The sequence below is a fragment of the Musca vetustissima genome, unplaced genomic scaffold, assembly GCF_032173495.1.
Source record: "Musca vetustissima isolate MV318-11 ecotype Yass unplaced genomic scaffold, APGP_CSIRO_Mvet_v1 utg13413, whole genome shotgun sequence".
In the NCBI taxonomy this organism is placed as follows: Eukaryota; Metazoa; Arthropoda; class Insecta; order Diptera; family Muscidae; genus Musca; species Musca vetustissima.
The window spans coordinates 18947-41099 of record NW_026879900.1 but is presented as its reverse complement, the minus strand read 5'-3'; the positions used below and the strand labels follow the sequence as shown (position 1 = coordinate 41099).

The 22153-nt window shown below is 31.1% G+C and overlaps 4 protein-coding genes across 4 annotated transcripts; 3 read left to right on the top strand and 1 right to left on the bottom strand.

Annotated features, from left to right (window-relative positions):
• The first annotated feature begins 5618 nt into the window (after positions 1-5618).
• LOC133325070 (myrosinase 1-like) lies at positions 5619-10146 on the top strand. Its single transcript, XM_061533895.1, has 8 exons — positions 5619-5646; positions 5709-6058; positions 6901-7215; positions 7273-7800; positions 7852-8186; positions 8294-8396; positions 8451-8554; positions 10023-10146. The coding sequence occupies exons 1-8, from the start codon at positions 5619-5621 to the stop codon at positions 10144-10146; spliced, it is 1887 nt and encodes a 628-aa protein (XP_061389879.1).
• A 981-nt stretch (positions 10147-11127) lies between these two features.
• Positions 11128-14988, top strand: LOC133325068 (uncharacterized). Its single transcript, XM_061533894.1, has 8 exons — positions 11128-11213; positions 11297-11448; positions 11520-11608; positions 11794-13271; positions 13344-13576; positions 14073-14278; positions 14347-14521; positions 14639-14988. Exons 1-8 carry the CDS (start codon positions 11149-11151, stop codon positions 14986-14988), a joined length of 2748 nt encoding a protein of 915 aa, XP_061389878.1. The 5' UTR covers positions 11128-11148.
• A 1450-nt stretch (positions 14989-16438) lies between these two features.
• Positions 16439-17130, top strand: LOC133325067 (ferritin-2 heavy chain). The gene is made up of 3 exons (XM_061533893.1): positions 16439-16576; positions 16634-16855; positions 16921-17130. The coding sequence occupies exons 1-3, from the start codon at positions 16439-16441 to the stop codon at positions 17128-17130; spliced, it is 570 nt and encodes a 189-aa protein (XP_061389877.1).
• A 202-nt stretch (positions 17131-17332) lies between these two features.
• On the bottom strand, positions 17333-19088 carry LOC133325066 (probable alpha-aspartyl dipeptidase). Its single transcript, XM_061533892.1, has 3 exons — positions 18973-19088; positions 18335-18901; positions 17333-17395 (listed from the first exon to the last, which is right to left on the bottom strand). Exons 1-3 carry the CDS (start codon positions 19086-19088, stop codon positions 17338-17340), a joined length of 741 nt encoding a protein of 246 aa, XP_061389876.1. The 3' UTR covers positions 17333-17337.
• Positions 19089-22153: the final 3065 nt, after the last annotated feature.

Sequence of the window (22153 nt, the reverse complement as noted above, 5' to 3'; positions counted from 1 at the left end):
TATATTCTTAATTATAGTGATTCCATTATTTAATTTTAACAAGTAAAGTTCTGACATCAAGTATATTTTATTAAAAGAGTATTTTTTTAATAAAAAAATAATTTGATAAAAAAAATATTTTTATTGTCTTTCTTTTCAGCACTGCGCTTTGAAAATGTTGCAAAAATTAAACTGATGAATAAACATAAATATTTTAAATATAAAAACAACAAACAAACAATTATTGGAAACATCACAAATTCCCGTACTCTTCTCTCCATTATACATGCAAGAATGATATACACACAGAACAAAACAAACTTAAGCAAAAAACCAAACAAAACTTGAATTTAAATGAAAAAGGTTTGATTTGTTTTTTTATTTATTTTCTGCTTTAGAAAGCGACACACATACAGCTGTTGATGAAAAAGATTTTATTTATGTTACTCTAGTATTCTTTAATATAGTTTCCTTTAATATAATATACACTATAATAAAAAAAACTATTTATTTTTTCTACTCTTAGTATTACACATAGACAAATCCAAGTAAAAACATACATACATACATTATGTCTTTCCAACTAAGAAACTAATAAAGCTCCTTTATATATTAATATACACATCCTTACATCAAACATTTTTTGTATAAGAGAATTGGTATTTAAATGAAATTGTTTAAAAAAGTATATATATAAAAGTATTAAATTGATGTTTAACTTTATCTATTTTTCGCTTAATTTGTTTTCTATATCACCCTTTTCCATCCCCATAACTTGTAACAATTAGTTTCTTTAAGTATAACAAACAATTAAAATGTAATAATTTTTTTAGTATAGTTTAGTTTTTTTCCTTGTATGAATTGTTTTTTTAATTAATTTGTAAAACTACATATAGTTTTAGATAATATATTTTTTAACTTTGTTTTTCATTTTATTAGTTTTTAATTTTTTTAATAATATGTAGTAAAGTCACTACAAGAATTTTTATTTATATCTGTTCTTTTTTGTGTTAAACTTTATAATCGGTAAGCATGCCTGAATTTGATTAAAATATAATAAGTGGGAGATAAGAATGGAGTTTTACTTTTTTTATTAAATTTATTTTCTCCATGAGAAATTAATTAATCGCCACAAGACAGATGGATGTTGATAGAGAGTAATGATGCTTTGTGTTCGGTAAAGTAGTTTATTGTTTTGACTGACTAGTTTGCAATAACAAAATACTAATGGTATCCCAAATAACCTGCCGACACTACTGATATAAGGAATATTTATTTTTTCATGGATATCGTTATGTATGTATGGAAACAACGACTACAGGGTCATAGTTTCTGGAAATATATGTGAAAGATTGAACAGCTATCTATCAGCCTTATTCTGGACATCAATTCACTATTAATTTGTTCGCTCTTCCCTTTAAAGTTATTCTGAACCAGAACCCCCAGCGAATTTTTCGCATTTTCACTTTCCCCTTATTCTAAATCAAGTTCGAAAGCGAAAAAATCCGTTTTGGTGAAAAAGTAGTTATTCTGGATTACAGGGAATGGGAAAATGTAGTTATTCTGGATTACAGGGAATGGGAAAATGTTATCAGCGTTATTCTGAATGTCAATTCCAAGTGATTTTACTCACTTCTTTTCCTCCAACTTATTCTGAACAAAATTTCACAATGAATTTTTTTCTCGCTTTCGCCTTATTTTGAATGAAGTTCGAAAGCGAAAAAAATCCGCTTTGGGGAAAAATTAGTTATTCGGGATTACATGGAGTTGGAGAATGTTCAGCCTTATTCTGGATGTCAATTCCAAGTGAATTCACTCGCTTCTTTTCCTTCGACTTATTCTGAACAACATTTCACAGTAATTTTTTTCGCATTCTCGCTTTCACTGCTTTCGCCTTGTTCTGAATGAAGTTCGAAAGGGAAAAAATCCGCTTTGGAAAAAAATTAGTTATTCCGGATTACAGGGAATGTTATGACATTTTATGCGAAAAATTTCGCTAAGAAATTTAATGGGAGCTGACTACAAAAATAAAGGTATTAAATATTTTTATGAAAAATATATCCACAATAGTTATTCTATGATGATTTTGAATATTATAAATGGTTGTATGCATATTTTTCACTCAAAAACATAAAATAAAATGCATACTCAAGGAAGGAAATAAAAAATATTTAAGCCGAGTTTGAGGCAATTTGGAGGCGAAATAAGGACATTTTCTTTCAGTGAGAATCTGTCTCTCCAGGTAAAAAATATTAAAAATTATGGAAAAACCGCATACCCACATTTGCCCGACGAGCACAATAATAAAGCTTGCAATGGGGCAACACACATTATAACATAAATTACAATATGGCAACACGAATCTTTTTTTCGACCACCATTTTCGAAAATTCGAATCTGCATCTCGCATTTTTTTCATTTAGAATACGGAGAGATTTGTGAAAGTGAAAATTTTTTCGCAAGCGAGATCTCTCCTTAGCGAATATCCAGAATAAGGCTGATAGTCGAAGCCGTCCGACGTTAATCCCCCTCTTTCCTTAGTGGTTTTTTATGATTACATTCATTCTGATGTGTTGAAAATGTTAAAAGTATGACGCTGGTCTATATCTGTTGTCTCGACAGGTTGTGTAACAATAACAATATGAAAGGCTTGAATCCAAACGGTTATTTCCATTGAAGACGGACGAATATCGTTTAAAGATCGATATTGGTATTTGTTTAGATAATTATCTTTACTTGTGTGTGTGCTTTTTTATTTTATTCACATTTATTTCTTATTTTTTTAATTTAAAAAACCCAATAAAAACACTAGACATCAAAATTGGAAAAAAAAACAACAACAAATCCTACATAAATACTCAATACTATCATGTAGTAGTACTAAAAACAAACATAATATTACAATAATCTATACTGAAGTTACTGTGTTAATTAAAGTGAAAATAAATGCAAAAAATAAAAATATAATTTTAAATAATAAGATATATTACCAAACAAAGTATCTATTATTAATGTATTGTAGAAATAAATATGAGTTACATTCGCAAAAAAACACAAACAAGAATAAAATTACAATAATAATAATGTTTAAAAATAACTTCGTTGTTGTAGTTGTTGTTTTATTTATCAATAGAAAAGGAAGTAATATTTGTAGCTAATAAAAAAAAAAACTAAAATCCCTAGTAAGTAGTACAATTAACCATTTATAGATATTATATTAAATATTAAACAAATTATATATTACATTTCAAATTTAATTATCCATTTTGTTATATTTTTCTCTCTTATTTCCAGTATAAAAAAAAATCAAAAATAGTTTTGAAAACTTTACTCTTGCCGCTGTTATCTCTACACCTCCTTATCGTCCATACAATAAACTTCTGGAATTTATCCTTAAATCAAAGTAAAACCGATACATTCTATTCTACATTGGAAATGATGCTTTATCTTAAGACTGACATCATGTTACGTACATACAAACATATTTCAAAATAAATTTACTTTATATCCTTATTGTATTCCTATCTATATATTATCCATATAAGTAATCCTGCATTTTTCTCTCTTATATAATTAATTAATATTGAATAAACAAAAATTGAATATTGTTAAAATTCATATACACACAAATAAACAAAAACAAATATATAAAGCAAACATATTAACAAAGAAAAATATTCTAAAAAATCTAAATAAAAAAAATTAAATTGTATAATTCGTTGAGTTTCTGAACTCAAAACTAGGTTTCTTACACGAATTTCTTACAAGAATCGAGAATTTAGATAAATCATCACTCAGCTATCAAATCGCAGATTTTATGAGAAGCCTTAGGGAGATTTCTCGCATAAAAAAAAATTTCGCATTCACATTCTCGCCTTATTTTGAATGAAAATTGTGGTTGAAAAAAGATTCGTGTGGCCATATTGTAATCTGTGTTCACATTTTGTAATTTAAGTTGTAATGTGTGTTGCCCATTGTAATTTAATTTTGTAATATTTTTCAATATTTTATTTATTGATTTTTTTATTAAACATTTTTATTTTTTATTGTTATTTAAACTTTATAATAATACAACTGTGAAATATCAAGAATCCGCTGTAAAACTGCTATGTAATTAATAGAAAATAAATTAAAGTTTGAAAATATACAACATAAAATATGACATGTGAAACAGCTGTTCACTGTTTTGATGCCATTTGGAGCAACAACTACAACATATTACAAATAAAATAACATTTTTTGTGATGGCAAACACCGCATTGAATGTCAAAGACGCAACGAATAATGGGCAGCAATCTGCGAGTAAATTAAATTAATTCGCAGTTTATTATTTCACTACATAATTGTGTGCCGTCTTATTTAATTTCGATATTTGATCTCTCCAAATTCTTAAAGTAGCCAATTATTTTATGATATGCTCCTTCTCGTCTATTTTGTCCTTCAAATCATATTCAGCAACTCAGCAGGCAAATTTAGCTATGAGCTTTTTCCATCACCCAAACTGTTTTTATTTCGCTTCCAAAATGCGTCAAACACGGCTTAAATATTCCTTATTACCTTTATGCATTCCGTGATACTATTTGGTTGAGCGTGCATCGTTAACAATAGGATTTCCAGTGGCATTTTATTTTTAAATTTATTAGCGAACATTTTCGCACAAAATGTCATCACATTCTCCCACTCACGGTAATCCAGAATAACTTATTTTTACCCAACCCATAAGCGAGAATGAGAAAAAATTTACTGTGAAATGTTGTTCAGAATAAGTCGAAGGGGAAGAGCGAGTAAATTCACGCGGTATTAACATTCAGAATAAGGCAATTATTTTATGATATGCTTCTCCTCCCTTATTTCGTATTTTTGTAGACAGCTCCCTTTAAATTTAGCGAAAAATTTCGCACAAAATGTCATCACATTCTCTCACTGCCTGTAATCCAGAATAACTAATTTTTCCCCAAAGCGTATTCCGAACTTAACTCAGAATAAGCGGAAAGTTAAAATGCGAAAAAATTCGCTGCGAGTTCTGGTTCAGAATACCATTTAAGGGAAGAGCGAACAAATTCACGATGAAGTGATGTCCAAAATAAGGCTTGTTATTTTATTTATAATCTGTTGCAGTTGTTTCACCAAATTGCATCAAAACAATAAAAATTTGTTTCACATGCCGTGCCATATTTTCAAACTTTAATTTATTTTCTTTTAATAACAAAGCAGTTTTACAGCTGGTTCTTGACATTTCACACAATTTCACAATTCTCGAAAAATTTCAAACAACATATAATCACATTCTCCCACTCCCTGTAATTCTGAATAATTAATTTTTCCCCAAAGTGGCTGATTATTCTAATAATTTTTTAAAATTTTGCGTGTATTACTCTGATATGACCACAAAAAATATTGTTAAAAAAATACAATGATTCCATGAATAATATTCTTTATAAAAATCCACGATTATTGCTCTAAATCTTCCTGAATACCTCTTTTTAAAAAGTGAATAACTCAAGTAAGTATTTAAAGGAAACAATTTATAGAAATAAATTGTTTCCTTTAAATATTTTTTGTACAAATTGTATTTATTCAATTTCGATATTTCCGGATGTCATAATTAAAAACCCAAATAAACAAGAGATTGAAAAGAAATGAGGTCTGCAGTGGTCGCCGATTCTGGTAAGACTTTAAATTTATTTCCCCCATGAAATTTATTACAAAAGACCATCCATCTCTTGCAGCCCAACATGACATTGAACGTCAAGGTCGTCATCAAGAATATACAGAATTTGAAAATGATTTGGTGCGAAGAAAATTCATACGAAAAGTCTATTTTATATTGGCCATACAATTGTTGGTTACCATGGGACTAGTAACCCTTCTCGTGTCATCGGATATTTTTTATGAATATATCGAAGAGAATCCAATGTTAGTTTTTGTTGCAATGGCTGCCTTATTGATAACAATGCTGGCAATGGCATGCTTCTCCTCGCTACGACGTAAATCACCCATAAATTATATATGTTTGGGTCTCTTCACGCTGATCCAAACATTTGTTCTGGCAGTTATTAGCTGTCATTATGATACGAAAGTAATACTACTCGCGTGTGGTTTAACGGCCTTAATTTGTATTGTTTTATCGTTGTACGCAATGCAAACGAAATGCGATTTTACCACAATGGGAGGAATTCTATTGATATTTGTATTGATTCTTATGATCTTGGGATTGTCAATGCTATTCTTTCGTAGTCATATTATGATGATCATCTTTTGTTCATTGGGAGTTTTCATCTATTCTATATTTTTAATCTATGATACACAATTGATGTTGGGCGGTCAACATGCCTTTGCAATTAGTCCCGATGAATATATATTTGCTGCCTTAAATCTTTATATTGATATTGTACAAATATTTTTATATTTATTGTATTTAATTGGAAGTGATAATTGAGGGGAAAAACAAATACATATATATTTTTTAATGAAATTATAATTAAAAATCTCTGTTAATTGCCACAAAAATATTGCTAAAAAATCCAAGTAAATTGTTGTGATAGTCCCATAAAAACTATTGTTTAAAATCCACGATTACTGTTCTGATAGTCCCCCAAAAATATTGTTTAAAAAATTCGCGCTTATTGTTCTGGAAGTCCCCCAAAAAATGTTGTTTAGGCTTTGTAATAATTCAAAATCCCGATGCTGTGTTTTTTTATCGCATCCTCCGACCAATGAATGCAATGCTTGACATTACAAGTTGATATTCATTCGAAAAGAATGCAAATATTCTTTTGTATTATTGGAATTAATATCAGTTTCCGGACCAAAGTCAGTGAGATCAGAGGCCAGTCTTAAAGCAAAGGCAAAGTTAAGTGTAATAATGCATTCACTATTCCTACTTTTAAGGTAAAACTAATTCCCTTCTTTAAAAAGTAGAAAAAATCAAATAAGAAAATTAAAATTTCCAGCCTGCTACTGCATTTGGTGATCGCAGAGGAAAATGTAAACAAAACCTGTCAACTGGAACACAAAACGGGAAGTAAATATTTTCCAGAAAACTTCAAATTTGGCGTGGCAACTGCGGCCTATCAAATCGAAGGTGGTTGGGATGCGGATGGTAGAGGCCCATCGATATGGGATACATATACACATGAACATCCGGAAATGATTGTGGATCATTCTACGGCAGATGTTGGACCGGATTCGTATCATTTATTCGACAAGGATTTGGAAGCGTTAAAGGAATTGAAGGCAGGACATAAGAATAGATTTTTTTATTATTTTTTTCTAAACCATTGTGTCTTTTAGGTACACTTCTATCGTTTTTCAATATCCTGGTCTCGCATACTACCCGATGGCTCAATAACGTCAAAAAATAAAAAAGGCATTGATTATTATAATATGGTTATTGATAAACTATTGGCCAATGGAATTGAGCCTGTGGTCACAATGTTCCATTATGATTTACCAGCCACTTTAAATCTATATGGTGGCTTTACCAATCTACTACTGGTAAAATATTTCCTTGATTATGCCAAAATTTTATTTGACAATTTTGGCGATCGTGTTAAAGTTTGGATTACCTTTAATGAACCATTTGATTATTGTATGCCTGGTTATGGGGCGGGAAATTTTCCACCGATGGGTAATGATGCTGGTATTGCTGATTATCTCTGCATGGACACCACTTTAAAGGCCCATGCTGAAACATATCACCTCTATAAGAGAGATTATTTTGAAAAACAGAAGGGTAAAATTGGCATAACCATAAGTTCCAGATTTTATTATTCCAAAACGAATAATACAACAATTATTGATCGTGCAATGCAGTATTCGGTAAGTAACCTCATACTAATATATATATATATATATATATCTTCTCCTCAGTTAGGTTGGTTGGCCTATCCCATATTTGGTGAGACTGGCAATTATCCCCAACTAATCATAGATGATATTGCTGAGAATAGCCGTAAAGAAGGAAGAACCTACTCTCGCTTACCAGTCCTCAATGAACAGGAAAGGGATCTTATAAAACATTCTGCCGATTTTCTAGGTTTAAATTATTATACTTCGCGTTATGTTGAAATGGCAGAACCACCTAGAGGCAAACAACCATCATGGGATTATGATTCACGTTTAAAGTATTCATTGGATCCGAAATGGAAGAGAGGGAAATCATCATGGCTTTATTGTGTGCCAGAGGGTCTTGAAAGTCTTTTGAAGTAAGTAAATTAACACTTAACTAACACATTAATTTTTGTAAATAGGTTTTTGAAAAAATTGAAAGTTTATTCTCAAAATTTTGTTTTTATATATTTTATACTTTCAGTTGGATCCGCCTTAGTTTCAATAACATTGAGGTTATGATAACTGAAAATGGCTGGTCAGATGATGGACAATTGGATGACACCGAACGCATAGATTATCTAAAGGTTTAAATTTTTATTTTTGATTATTTTTATTTATTCAAGATCTTCGATTTATAGGCTCATTTACAAGCAGTTTTAAACGCTATTAATAATGGATGCAATGTGACTCATTACGCCCATTGGAGCCTTATAGATAATTTTGAATGGCAACGAGGTTATACGTAAGTACACAAGCAAATGTGAAATGATATATTTAACAAAACTAAGATATACAAATATTTCTAAAAATTACCTCTTTGGTTTGAGTGATAAATGTTCATTGGACAATACACGTATACACTAAAAATTTTATGTTGGAAATTTAATCGGGAGGTCTTTAAAAATAATATAAAAAATTTTAAAAATACAGCTCTAATGTCAAAAATCTTCGTTTTTATCTCCGAAAATATAATTAAAAATCGATGATTATTGTTCGGATAGTCCCTAAAATATTCTTTAAAAATTCACAATTATTGCTCAATAATATTTATTAACCCCCACATATTTTTCTCGAAAAGTCCCTGGAATTTTTTTTTTAAATTTCTGGAGTATATAGGTCAATTTTTTCGGATATCCCCCATATAAGGGTACCCCCCAATTTCGGTATTTTGGGGTTCTTGAGCGCGCTTTTCAACCGAAATCGCTGCAATTTTGTACATTGGGTTCATATTGCGTACCAAATATCTCTACTAAAAATTATAAATATCGGCCCACTTTTTCTGGTAGCCCCCATATAAGGGCACCCCAAATTTTCGGTATTTTGAGGTTCTTAAGCGCGATTTTCAACCGAATTCGCTGAAATTTGGTACAGTGGGTTCATATTGGGTACCAAATATCTCTTTTTAAAATTATAAATATCGGTCCACTTTTTCATTTCAAATACCTGTCAGTATACCTGTGGTGGAGGGTATCCAAAGTTCGGCCCGGCCGAACTTAACGCTTTTTCACTTGTTTAATAGTAAAGCTAGTAAAAGGGAAACATTTCAAGTCTCAGAGTACAAAATAATTTGAAAAGTTCGGGAACGCAAATCTAGTAAATATGCCAATTCTTTTAGGTTTTGGAACGGAGCTAACGAATGGGAGGAGAAGACAAAATGGCCGATAAAGATGAACTCAAAATGGTATAACCGAAAGTTTACGAATGAGGTGGGATAGAGACTAAATGGAAACCGTGTTGTTTACGAATGAGGTTTAGGCAAATTATGATTAGGGATAAGTAAATCGACTTTTTGTATTGAAAAGTCTAAAGACGAGCGTTGTTCCCTCTCTCATTCGTGGTTCGACTCTTAATTATGAAGTAATTACATAGTTCAAAGGAACTACATTAAGGAACTAGTTCCTTTTTAAAAAAGAAACTAGATTGCCCAACTCTAAAATGTGTGCTTTCATTGCAAAAATTGCGGATGCGTCTTTGTTTCTTTATAAAGGAGTTGCCAGATCGAAACAAAATTTAACATGTGCATAACAGAGATGGAAATTTTCAAAAACACTTTTTGTGCTAGGCTAAGAACTTTCGGAACTGCCCTCGTCATTATAGGTTATATTATGTATTGTATACATAATAAATTTATTAGAATTATGCTTGTAAATAAATATATATATTTTTAATAAAAATATTAATTTTTAATTCATTTTGATTCGTATTTTCAGAGAAAAATTCGGATTGTATTATGTGAACAGCGGCAGCGTTAATAAAGATCGTATTGCAAAATATTCTGCCCGTTATTATAAAGGTGTTATTAAAACAAGAAGTCTTCAGTTGGAAAATTTTTAATTACAAAAATAATAAATGTAAAATTATAATAAAATATAAGTAAAGGTATATAAATAAAGGAAATAATATATTTTTTTAAGTACTTGTAATAATTATAATTGTAGTGATATTATGTTTAACGACAGAATTACCGACAATTGTCTATAACAGGGAGAAGTAAAAAAAAAATTCGAAAATGGTGGATGAAAATAGATTCGGGTTTGCTATATTGTAATTTAAGTTGTTATGTGTGTTGCTCCCATTGTAATTTATTTTTGTAATATTTTTCTAAATAAATTGGGTATGTTTAACGACAGAATTACCGACAATTGTCTATAACAGCAAATTTTCATTTTTTAATTAATGAAAATGTTCGGTAAGTTATCGCCCAAATGATTAGGGAGAAGTAAAAAAATTTTGATTTGAATAATTTTATCATTAATATTAGAAAACACAATAGCAAACATTAACTGCAACGTACATTTACGCATGTCTACATTGCGTTTGCGTATTGTATACTTACAACTCTGTGTGATAACATTGTGTGTCGATAATGCAGTTCACTTGCAAATAAATAATCTATTAGGGAGGAAAATAATAATAAATTAAAACCATAGAAGAAATAACTATGTGTCTGAATGTGTTAATATTCAATTTTTTATTGATTTTTGTTTAAAGTTGTAGACTTTTTTATTTTCCCGCCTTCTACAGATTTTAACAAACATCGAATTCTAGAAACCTACCAACAAACATTTTCGATTTCTCGTACCCAAACTACCTTTGTCCTTTTGTTTTGATTTCTCATCTTTATCTGCAATTTTCGCTGTATCCCTTTTCGTATAATTTAAATGTATGTATGTGTGTATTTGCGTGTAAAAGGGACGAGGCGTCGTTTAGTTCGCGGAGAGTCCTTCAAATTTAAAAATAAACAAAGGACGATTTTGATTTTGTTTTTTTAAATCGGTTTAGTCTAGTTCGTGTGTAACAGGAGTAAAGAGGTGTTCTTCGTATTAATATGTTATCATGGATCAACGAAAAAATTACTTGTCCTTAATGTTATTGGATGCTTTGGAGGATGAGAATGAAGGGTTGGTTGGTTGTTATGAACAAAGTGTTTTTTTTAATAAATTTCACTGTTTTAATAAATAATATAAAAAAATTATGTTTTCAGGGATATTTATTTTGTGCTGGATCGTAATGTGGAAACAATTGATCCTGGTTTTGTGCCTCAAGATCGTGGTATAGCACCCTTGCATTATGTCTGCGGCATGTCCAATGAAAAATTGGCCATTGATATAACCAAACGATTTTTGGATATGGGTGGTGGGTATTAATTGAAATTAGAAAAAAAATAAAAAAAAAACAATATATTTTTTAAATATGTTTGCTTTTAGCTGATCCCAACTGCAAAAGTGAAGATGGCATGACACCCTTGCATGTGGCCGCTATGTATGGTAAAGTGGATATTGTGCGTTTATTATTGGTGAGTTTTGACTGTACACAACACAAGGTATTTACATATTGGTGAAAACTACCTTGTTGGCAGATGTTGGGATAAACCCACAATTCTTTTTTTATGACCGTCTGTTTAACACCTTTTCTATTCCTGGGATAATTTGTTTATTCATGATAAGACATCTAAAGGAAATAATTTTTATTTGTTTTCAGCAACATGGTGCCGATTTGGAGGTCTACGATGATGAAAATAAAACCCCCGTATTATATGCTATTGAAGAATGCCAATTTGAGGTAGTACAAATTATGAGAGATCACATATTTCTAAATAAATACGCCAAAAAGAAACACATGAACTCCATATTGATGTCGGAGAGTAAATTCGAATATTCGCTAAGTCGAAAATCACTGAATAAACTTTCAACGCCGGTCCGTTCTGCAAATGCTAATAGAATAGAAAAGAATACAAGTCCTCCTCCTGCTGCAGTTCAGTGTATAAATAAAAATCTCTTAAAAGTAGCTGGACTCAATGAAACTCCCAATCAAATCCATGGAAGAGACGAATGTACAGGAAGTCCTGGTGGCTTGGCTGACAGTGGAAAATATACACCGAATCGTATTAATTATAATTATGATGTTACCTCACCTTATTATATTAATATAACACATCGTAGGCATAGGCCACAGCCAAAGTTCCCCGAACCAAAACCAGTAGCGGAACCAGAACAAATAGAACCAACAACACAGATTGAGCCTGAAATATCACAAAATATAGAACCTGAAGATAACCTTGAGGACTGTTTACAGCCAGATGAAGAAAACGACAACGAAATTGATAATATCTTATCCATTTCCATGCAAGATATTCGCGAAACAACACCCGAGCCGGAGGAGTATGAAGAATCGGTAAATATTTTCTCATTAACCAAGGAAAATTTAATGGAGTTAACCCAACGAACAAGAACCAATGAGAAAACAAAAATTTCCCTCATACAAACGTGGCGTGATAAGGTACAAAAATCCCGGGAACGTAATTCAATACTTACCAATTTTGATGATATGATGGATGCATTAGAGGAAATTAAACAGAAATCAGAAAAGGATAATGATGATCCACAGATTGCAATAGCTGAACAAAAACCCCACAACAATACAACCGTTGATAAAAATGCCAAAGTCATTGAAAATGATAGTGGAGCTTGTGATACCACCTCGACATCCTCATCATCAGATATGGAAATAACACAATATCGCCTCTTGCCACAAGAACAAAAATCTCTAAATGAAAAATCAACCACAACGATAACAAATCTTTCCATAAAACCCAAAAATACCATATCCTTTGTTCAAACCAAATTGGAAACCCTTAAAGAAACCTCATTCGATGAGGAACCCATTACAATAAACGAGGTAACGACAAAGACACCATCACCTCAACAAGATGGCATTACAGATTTAGATAGTAGTTATAAGACAGTACCCGAAATTAAAATTTTTTCTCCACAAGCCAATACCAAAGCCGACGAACAGAATACATCAACGAATTTTATACGTTCACCGAAAAACCATGAATATTTTCTACAAATGGCCGAAGCGTATGTTCACACAGACGATGAAAACGGTATGGTCTTCTATGAAACCCGATTGTTAAGTAATGTGGGTAATAAGGTGGCCAATCAACGGAATCCAGAGTAAGTTCAAACGGAATGACTTTTGTTATATCTATTTTAATGAGTTATTATTGTTGTTCTCTCTTTTTTTAGAACTCCTCGAAACCATGACATTAACAGCTCAATGACATCCCAATCTACCAATGTCACCTTACCTTTGGACTATGAGACTGACACACTACGTGCTGAATTGACAATATTTGGTGATCCTCCAGGTCCCATAACGAAAACAACAAAACGTTTATATTTGAAACGTCTTATGAAATATAAACGTAAAACCGAATTGGTCCAGGAAATTAAATCGCGTCAGAAAGAAACCGAAGCAAGTAAGTAAAGGATTTTAATAAACGTTTTTATTTCAAGGTTGAGGTTATTTTTTTGAATTGAATTATTTTTAAAGGGTTCAAGCATGGATTTTTTAAAGAAATATTTTTGAGGATCAAAGCGTGGATTTTTTAAAGAAATATTTTTGAGGGTCTAAGCGTGGATTTTTTAAAGAAATATTTTTGAGGGTCTAAGTGTGAATTTTTTAAAGAAATATTTTTGCTTGCTTTTATTAAAAAACATATATATTCACTGTCTTGAAAATACTCTTCTTGAGGACTATTTTTTTTAAATTTTATTTCCAAAATTTATTCATTTCATTTTTGTTCAGCAAAATGTTTATACAAAATTTTCTCCTAAAAATTATACCATTTTCTCTTAAAAATTTGCGAAATGTTGCAAAATTTGCCGTTCAAAAGCAAACCAAATCAAGTTCGTTCTTCTTAAAAAAAATAAATAAGTGTAAAATGTCATATATTTGCCTTTATTCGATTTCAGAATTTTCTGTAGAATTACAACGGACCACAAAATCGGAAGAGAATTTCCTGCGCATACAGGACTTTATGAAATACGAGACGCAATCGATGCAATATTTTGTTCACAATCAAGATAAGAAACGTATGCGCGAGGGACATTTGAAACAAAGTTTTATTTATATGTTAATTGATCCACGAATATCATGTAATTTACCGGGAGAAAGTGCGGTATGTAAACTGATTGTGGTTTTCAAAAATATTTTTATGTTTATTTATTGTTTTTTTTTCATTATTAGTTTTTGGAAAAATTTGATGTCTGGCAAAGATTTTTGCAATCAATATTCTATGTGGGTAAGGGTAAAACATCCCGGCCATATTCACATCTTTATGATGCCATGAAGGCCCATGCCAAAATGCACAATAAGGATGCTCCTGCTGAGATATGCAGTAAAACGGGCAAAAAGGTTTCAAGTAAGTTGTCATCAATAAATGTAATTTATAAAAATTTGAAATACTATTTCTTTTTTGAATAAAGAAATGAAATTATAAATAATAAAAAAAAATTTCTTTTTTGTTCCTTTCTTCTAGTCAAAAAGAAACCCCTAAATGTGGAAATGTTCAAATCACCACCCGAAAAATCTTTGGATAGCAAAAAACTAGATCGCATTTTAAATATATGGGGTAATGGTTATGGCGTGGTTTGTTTACATGTCTTCCATAATATTGTGCCAACCGAAGCGTATACACGAGAGGCGGCCATAATTGATGCCTTAAGTTTACAACATTTGACAAATTGCAAACGGGGTGACTATTATGGCCCAGCAAAATCATGGTCAATGAAAGAGAAAAAATATCTAGGTATTGCATTACTATTTAAAGCAATGCATATCTATTTGGCTGAGGGTGAATCGCAATTATCACCTGGTGATCTCGTTTAGGAAATAAAAACATATTGGTATTATCATGGTGTGTGGACAACCATATAAAAACAATGTATCTGTGATGCTAGTTTTCCAAAGTAATTTTTAAGAGTGTGTGTGTTTTTGTGCATGAGTATATAATTGATAATCCAAAAGTGCATCTGCAAAATTTTTTTCTGATTTGTAAATTTTTTATATATAATGTTAGCATATTTTTGATATAATTATTATTTTTTCCTAGTAGACAATTAAAGATCAATAAAGTGTATACTAATTTATTAGATATTTTGTTTGAATTTCTGTAAAGAGATCACAATAGATCGCTATGAAAAGGAATTAGTTTAACACATGAAAGATTTTTTTACTTTAAACTAGGAGTGTGGTGTGATTCTAGTGATAGATGTAAGTTTATATTTATTTTAATAGGCAATAAACAATTGAATATTAAACAATACTTTTTGTAGAATTATCATGCCTAGAAATCATGGATTTATTAAACGATATTTGTTTACGGACTATAAGAGCCATAAGTGTGGATTTTTAACTATATTTTTTGAGTTGTCCTATAGACGCCATACCCTCAGTATTCCTATAATAATAAATAATTATAAATCAATCCTATAATAGTCAGCAATTAGTACTAGAAAAAAATCCTTTAAAATTCTACTATATAATAATACAGTTATCCTTGTGTTTTTAATGTTAAAAAAAATAAACTTCAAATATTTGTTTCATATATTTATAAAAACTACATCACTGCCATTATCCAATAGTGAAAGTTTCATTCAAATATCTCTATTCATCGCCGAGTTATGGTCCTTTGAAATTGATTATGTCAAAATATAGCTGCTACACGATTCTGTTTGCCTGGTACGGCAAATGGGAAAACTGATTAAATTGCAATTCCACAAAAACAGAAGAACGTTGGTTGGATGTGTTGCCGAATTATTTATTGTGTAACGCCTGAAAGTATGCTCATAATTTTGCAAACTAACATGGAAGAAACACAAAGCAAACAATCTGGCAATACCTCCTGTATTTTTCTGTTTTTGTGGAATTACAAGATCTTCAGTTTTTCCATTTGCCGTACCAGGCAAACAGAATCGTGTAACAGCTATATTTTGACACATGGTCAATTTCAAGTGGCTATAACTCGGAGATGAATAGAGATATTTGAATGAAACTTTCACTGTTTGATAGGGACAGTGATGTAGTTTTTGTACAAAAAATATGTATCCAACGTTTTGTTTTTTTTTTATTTATCTAAAAACACAAGGATAACTGAATTTTATAATATTTTTTTCAAGAACTAATTAATGAAAATTATATTGATCTATTGATGCAATAGATTGAAATCTATAGCAATAAATTACAATTTCAGTCTTTATTAAAAATTCGAAAATTTTCAAATATTTTTTTTCGTAAAATATTTGTCCTTCTTTTTTGTCGTTTTGTCTCGAAAATAGTTATGAAATCGTTGTGTTTGTTAAATTTCCGTCGCCTTTTCTCCTCTCTTGTACGACAAAATTTCGCCAAAGAATGTGAAGATGCTCTAAATAAACAAATCAATTTGGAATTGAATGCCTTTTATAGATATTTGGCAATGGTAAAATAGATAAAAATCTTTTTTTATTAAAAAATTCAAACGATTTCTGTTTTACAGGCCTTTCACTTCAATCGCTGTGATGTAGCAGCACCGGGAGCATATCGTTTTTTCAAAACAGCCAGTGATGAAGAACACCAACATGCGGTGGCAATTATTGAGTATATGAATAAAAGAGGTGGTCATATAAAATTAGCGCCAATTGATAGTCCGAAACAAGATTATGAATCGATTAAAGAAGCTATGCTGGAAGCATTGAATATGGAAAAGGTGGTTAATGAGGTAAAAGATGTAGCAATGTAGTTTACATTTTGATTTGTTGGCACCTTCATTTCCACGCATTTCAGGCCCTTCTGGACGCCCATGCCATTGCATCGAAACACAATGATCCAAATATGTGTGATTTTTTGGAATCGAAGTTTTTACAAGAACAAGTGGATGGCATAAAACAACTCGCCGATTATATTACACAAATTGAGACGTCCGAATGTGAGCTAAGTAATTACCTGTTCGACAAATATCTGCTAAATGATAGCCGATCTATGCACAAGAAATAATTTCTATTATTTTTAATAAATACATTTGTTTATTTTGTAATAAAAAATATTGTATAAAAATAGATATTTGTTTAATCTTTAAAGTAGTTTTTTTTTCTGGGGCACTGTTCACTATTTTATGTGGCTCCGCTTATGTGTTTTTGAAAATCGTCTGTACATTATCACTTTAGTTTGATTATAGATTAAGAATTTGTGTTTTACAATTTGTTATTGCAATAAAAAGCTCAAATCGGCATTTGGTTCATATTCAACGGGTTCTTGATTGCTGGAAAATAAAGTAAACAAAAATTGAATTATATTGGGAATTTTATAATGAAAGTTATATGTGGATACAATGACGTTAATGGGTATCAATATTAGTGTTTTTCATATCAATAAAAAATTAAAAGGTATGCTATAAATCTCTGTTCATTTGTTTTATCTACAGACCAAGTGGTTTTTATAATGACATGTGGCCTATATACAGATCAATTGGTCTATATAAAGATCTGTGGTCTATATACAGTCCAATTGGGGTATATAAAGACCTGTGGTCTCTATACACCTAAGTCTGTTTTTTTCACGGTTTTGATATAACACGGTTTGAAAATTGAATATTTTAAATTTTTTTAGACGATTTTATTCCATTTGAAATTTTATGTACTTAATTTTTTTAATTAATTTTGCGAAGTATGTTCATATCACAAAAATGTATTTATGAAAGAATTTGCGAACACTTTAAATATTTAAGTGAATTCCCCTATAGCGCGTACAAACAATTTTTACTGGTCAAAGCAAATGTGAATAGCACTAATTTAGGAGAATTCCCTTTATATATAAGATCATTGTATGTTTTACGCGGATTCTTCTGGAACCAATATACCGTGTAAAAACAGACTTAGGTGTATAAAGACCTGTGGTCTTTATAGACCAATTGGTGTATATAAAGTCCTGTGGTCTCTATACAGACCCATTGGTCTCTATACAGACCCATTGGTCTCTATACAGACCAATTGGCCTTTATAAAGACCTGTGTGTGGTCTCTATACAGACCAATTGGTCTTTATAAAGATCTGCGGTCTGTATACAGACCAATTGGTCTTTATAAAGACCTGCAGTCTCTATACAGACCAATTGGTATATATAAAGGTCTGTGGTCTCTATACAGACCAATTGGTATTTATAAAGACCCTGTGAAATTTTGTATTTCCAGACAAATACTTACGGTCTAAATAATTTCGCCCGTCTATCACCAACCAATGTAGCCTTCTCCCCCTCCACCAGCAGGGCAGTACCCTCGCGTAAACCCAATACACCACGTGATTGTGTTTCATATTCCAAATATTCATTAATACGTTGATCTCGAGTCTCGCCCTTGTGTTGGGTATTTGGGTCGGTTTCCAAATAATGTGGATTAATATTGAACGGTACCAAGTTGAGAGCAACAAATGTGGGTGGATATGCCACTGGCATATCATTTGACGTATTAATAGATGCTGTAGCAACATTTGTACCAGCACTACTACCCATATAGGGTATACCATGATTTAAAACACGATCCCTTATCACATCCACAAGATTATTTTCATACAAAGTCTTGAGAAGAACAAAGGTATTTCCACCACCAATGAATATGGCCTCAGCCGTGTTAACGGCCTTAACTGGATCCTCCTTGGTATGGAGACCTTCAACCTTGTAACCCCATGGTGTGAGAGCTTCACGTACAGTAGCCGTATACTTATCATGATCTTTAAGGGCATAGGGTACAAAGAGTATAGTTTGGACTTTACGTCTGGAAATACAGGAGGTTGGAATGTTTTCATTATTATTAAAAAAAAACTAACTCCATAATTGTCCACTTACTTATTGAAAAAATTAGTTATGTCAGTTTTGGCATGTTCCAAAAAGCCATAACCATGTACCCGGGACGAAGACAATAGCAATAGAGATCGCTCGGCCATTTTTATCACTGTCTGCATGAATACTGTTGGAAAATAAAATAACTTTGACCGAATTTACAATTGAAAGTAACAATAATTGAGTTTATCTCGCCGAATGGCCCGTGCCAAGCTGATAAAGTCGAAACAACTTGAAAGTTTGACTCACGAAATAAAAATCGGCGGAGGCTATGCCGAGCAAATTTAAAAACGTTCCATACGATGTACATGGACCTACATACATTCATATATATAGATGATTACGAATGAGTGTGATGCATAATGATAATAATGTTTAGAACGTGACATGGAAAAATAAGAAAATCAGCTAATTGATTTAAAACAAAATGCCGGTTTTAAAAGATGCATTTCTCTGTGTATTTTTTCATATTTCGGTAATAGGTGCCCAGCAGCGTACAGTATGTATATTTCGGAATATCTTTGAATTCAAATGCAAATAACTCATCGACCGATTTTCATACATTTTATATAAATTTTTATAGGGATTTCTAAATTTTCGCTTAATATTGGATTAAAAAAAATACCGAATTTAGAGGTACTTCATTTACATTTGGTAAAAACACGACGATGTACAGAATTTGAGTGAAATCCGAAATTCTATTCGATTGGATTAATAAAATTCGAAACTTCAATATCATGTCGAAATGTATGGATGAGCGCTGTTAATGAACAAATTTCCAGCTTGAAACGTAACAACACCGGTTTTGTGACGGAGCTACCTACTTCGACGAGTTGTCAAACTCGTACTGGGCGCGACTTCCCGGGTAGCGGATGGGAAGGGTGTTTTTACTATGTACAGGGTGGAGCTGACCTAGTTGAAACTAGGCCGGGGCTTTTCTCTGCACTTCGTGGAAACCTTGGGGAACTTCGGATCCCCGTGGACCAAAATGGATCGGAGTAGTTCCCTTAAAATAATCAACTAAGATTTGGAAAAAGAATAGGATAAATAAAGTTACGGTTCAGGGGGTTAATAACCCAGTACCGGCGGCAATCGTTGGTGAGACCACAAGCCACGTGTCGTTGAGATCAAGCGACAGTCTAGAGAAACAGAGTTGGGAACTCTTCGAGATTCGTAAGGAAGTTTAAAAAAACTTACCCGCAGGCTCTTCATGGAGAAGACACAAACAGCTCGATCAAAAATGTCAATGGAGACCTCTGATTCGAGAAAAGTAGTAGAGTTGGCGGAGCCCACTGTCTCTGACAAAGGTGTGGAACTGACTTCTAATGGAGGGCAGCGGCTTTATTTTTTATTTATCTTCTCGTTTATGTAGATGATCTACTAATTTGTACAAAGAACGACAATATTTTGAATATGTTTATAAAGGTTATACATACATATTTTGAAATTAAAAATTTGGGAAATATGACATCTTATTCAGGTATTCAAATTAATCACAATTCCCGAGGAGATTTCCAACTACATTGAAATGAGAAAATATTCAACTTATAAATGAGACGAAATTAGAAGAAGGAAAATGTTCAAGGGATCCAGAATTTCCCAATATAGTAAATTATGAAAACTTTCTACAAAATAATGACAGATACCGATCTATTTTAAGGATGTTTCTTCAACTATCAATCACTACTAGACTAGACATAGCCGTTTCCATTTTATGTCGAAAAGTTGAGACTCCAAGAAAATGCGATTGAGAAAATGCTAAGAAGGTCGTTAGATATTTGAAGGCAACAATGCACAGCATTCGGATTTAAATATCAAATGCTACACAGATTGGAGAAATGAGATCGAAACTCAACTAGTGGTTGTCTAATTTTGCTGGGTGGCATCGCAACATCATGGTCTTCAAGGAAGCAGTCAACAATTGCGTTATCATCTACAGCGGCTTCCTATGCAGCTCAAGAACTATTGTTGATCAAGCAATTACTACATGATATGTCAATTACAATCTCATATCCGATTTCTATGTATGAAGACAACCAATGTTGTATTAAGATCATAAAATCTCCAAAGTTTAGTTCATGAACCAAACTTATGTTAAGTATCATCACCTAAGAAATTTAGAGTCTGATGGTGTAATTGATTTATTGTATTGTTCAACATATCAACAACGAGCTGATTTCTTGACCAAAATGTTGGATTTATCTAAGTTTAAGTTTTTAATTAATGATTCATATTGTTGAGATGGGATTTTAAAAATACTTGTTTCAATTTAATTATCAGCAAAATACTTTATTAATATGTTTTGATATAATAGGGGGCCCCACAAGAAAAATGTATAATCAACAGATACCATTAACTTGGTACTTGTTATAGTAGCACGATACTTGCCATTGCTATTTTGTAATTAATTTCCACATAAAACAATATATGTTTTCTTTTTTTTAATACAATATATACACACATTTTATTACTTAATAATAAACAAAAATATACAACATTTTTGGAAAATAAATTACATATTTGTTTTTTATATAATAATAATAATAAACAGTAGCAAAATTAATTTTAAAATCTATATTTACATAGAAAGGCAAATAAAACATATAAATAAGTTAGGAAAAAATAGAACTAGATTATAGGAATACATCAAAAGAATAGTTGGAAACAATAATTTTAAATAGGAAAAAATACCTTTTTCATTTTTTCAACTTTCAACATTTCAAAACTTTGGTGAAAAACTCTTTTTTATTTGTTTTTTTAATTATTTTTATAAATGTATTTTTTTTTAATTTTACAATTTATGTGTATGACTCTTGTATCATTTTTTATTTAATTTTTTCATAAATATCAAATTTTGATAGATATAGAGAGAGGTAGTAACATCTAAGGCAGTCATATGTTTTAAATAGTATTTTAATAATAACGAAAATTATATATTATAAAAAACAAACAAAAGTCCACAATTACAGATCTACGAGTATGGAATTATAATAAGCAATAAAATTATTCGGAAATATGCATATATGTATATAGTAGAAACACAGGCCTTTTTTCTTCTTCTTGTATATCTATTGAATATAACTAGTTTATAGGAAAATAAAATGTAGATTTGACTTAGAACAATAAAAGCCCATTTGTCGACATATTTTGTATGATTCTGTATTTTAGATATTTAAAAGAATGAAGA

Bases quoted from the DNA above. Each gene is read 5' to 3' on its own strand.
- LOC133325067 (XM_061533893.1), top strand. From the start codon at position 16,439: ATGAAATCGTTGTGTTTGTTAAATTTCCGTCGCCTTTTCTCCTCTCTT. The intron at 16,577-16,633 runs GTAAAATAGATA...TCTGTTTTACAG, and splicing joins TTTATAGATATTTGGCAATG to GCCTTTCACTTCAATCGCTG. The intron at 16,856-16,920 runs GTAAAAGATGTA...CACGCATTTCAG, and splicing joins TGGAAAAGGTGGTTAATGAG to GCCCTTCTGGACGCCCATGC.
- LOC133325068 (XM_061533894.1), top strand. From the start codon at position 11,149: ATGGATCAACGAAAAAATTACTTGTCCTTAATGTTATTGGATGCTTTG. The intron at 11,214-11,296 runs GTTGGTTGGTTG...TTATGTTTTCAG, and splicing joins TTGGAGGATGAGAATGAAGG to GGATATTTATTTTGTGCTGG. The intron at 14,279-14,346 runs GTATGTAAACTG...TTTCATTATTAG, and splicing joins ATTTACCGGGAGAAAGTGCG to TTTTTGGAAAAATTTGATGT.
- LOC133325070 (XM_061533895.1), top strand. From the start codon at position 5,619: ATGAGGTCTGCAGTGGTCGCCGATTCTG. The intron at 7,801-7,851 runs GTAAGTAACCTC...TCTTCTCCTCAG, and splicing joins ATCGTGCAATGCAGTATTCG to TTAGGTTGGTTGGCCTATCC. The intron at 8,555-10,022 runs GTAAGTACACAA...TCGTATTTTCAG, and splicing joins GAATGGCAACGAGGTTATAC to AGAAAAATTCGGATTGTATT.
- LOC133325066 (XM_061533892.1), bottom strand. From the start codon at position 19,088: ATGCAGACAGTGATAAAAATGGCCGAGCGATCTCTATTGCTATTGTCT. The intron at 18,902-18,972 runs GTAAGTGGACAA...CTGTATTTCCAG, and splicing joins ATAACTAATTTTTTCAATAA to ACGTAAAGTCCAAACTATAC. The intron at 17,396-18,334 runs GTAAGTATTTGT...TTTATTTTCCAG, and splicing joins CGGGCGAAATTATTTAGACC to CAATCAAGAACCCGTTGAAT.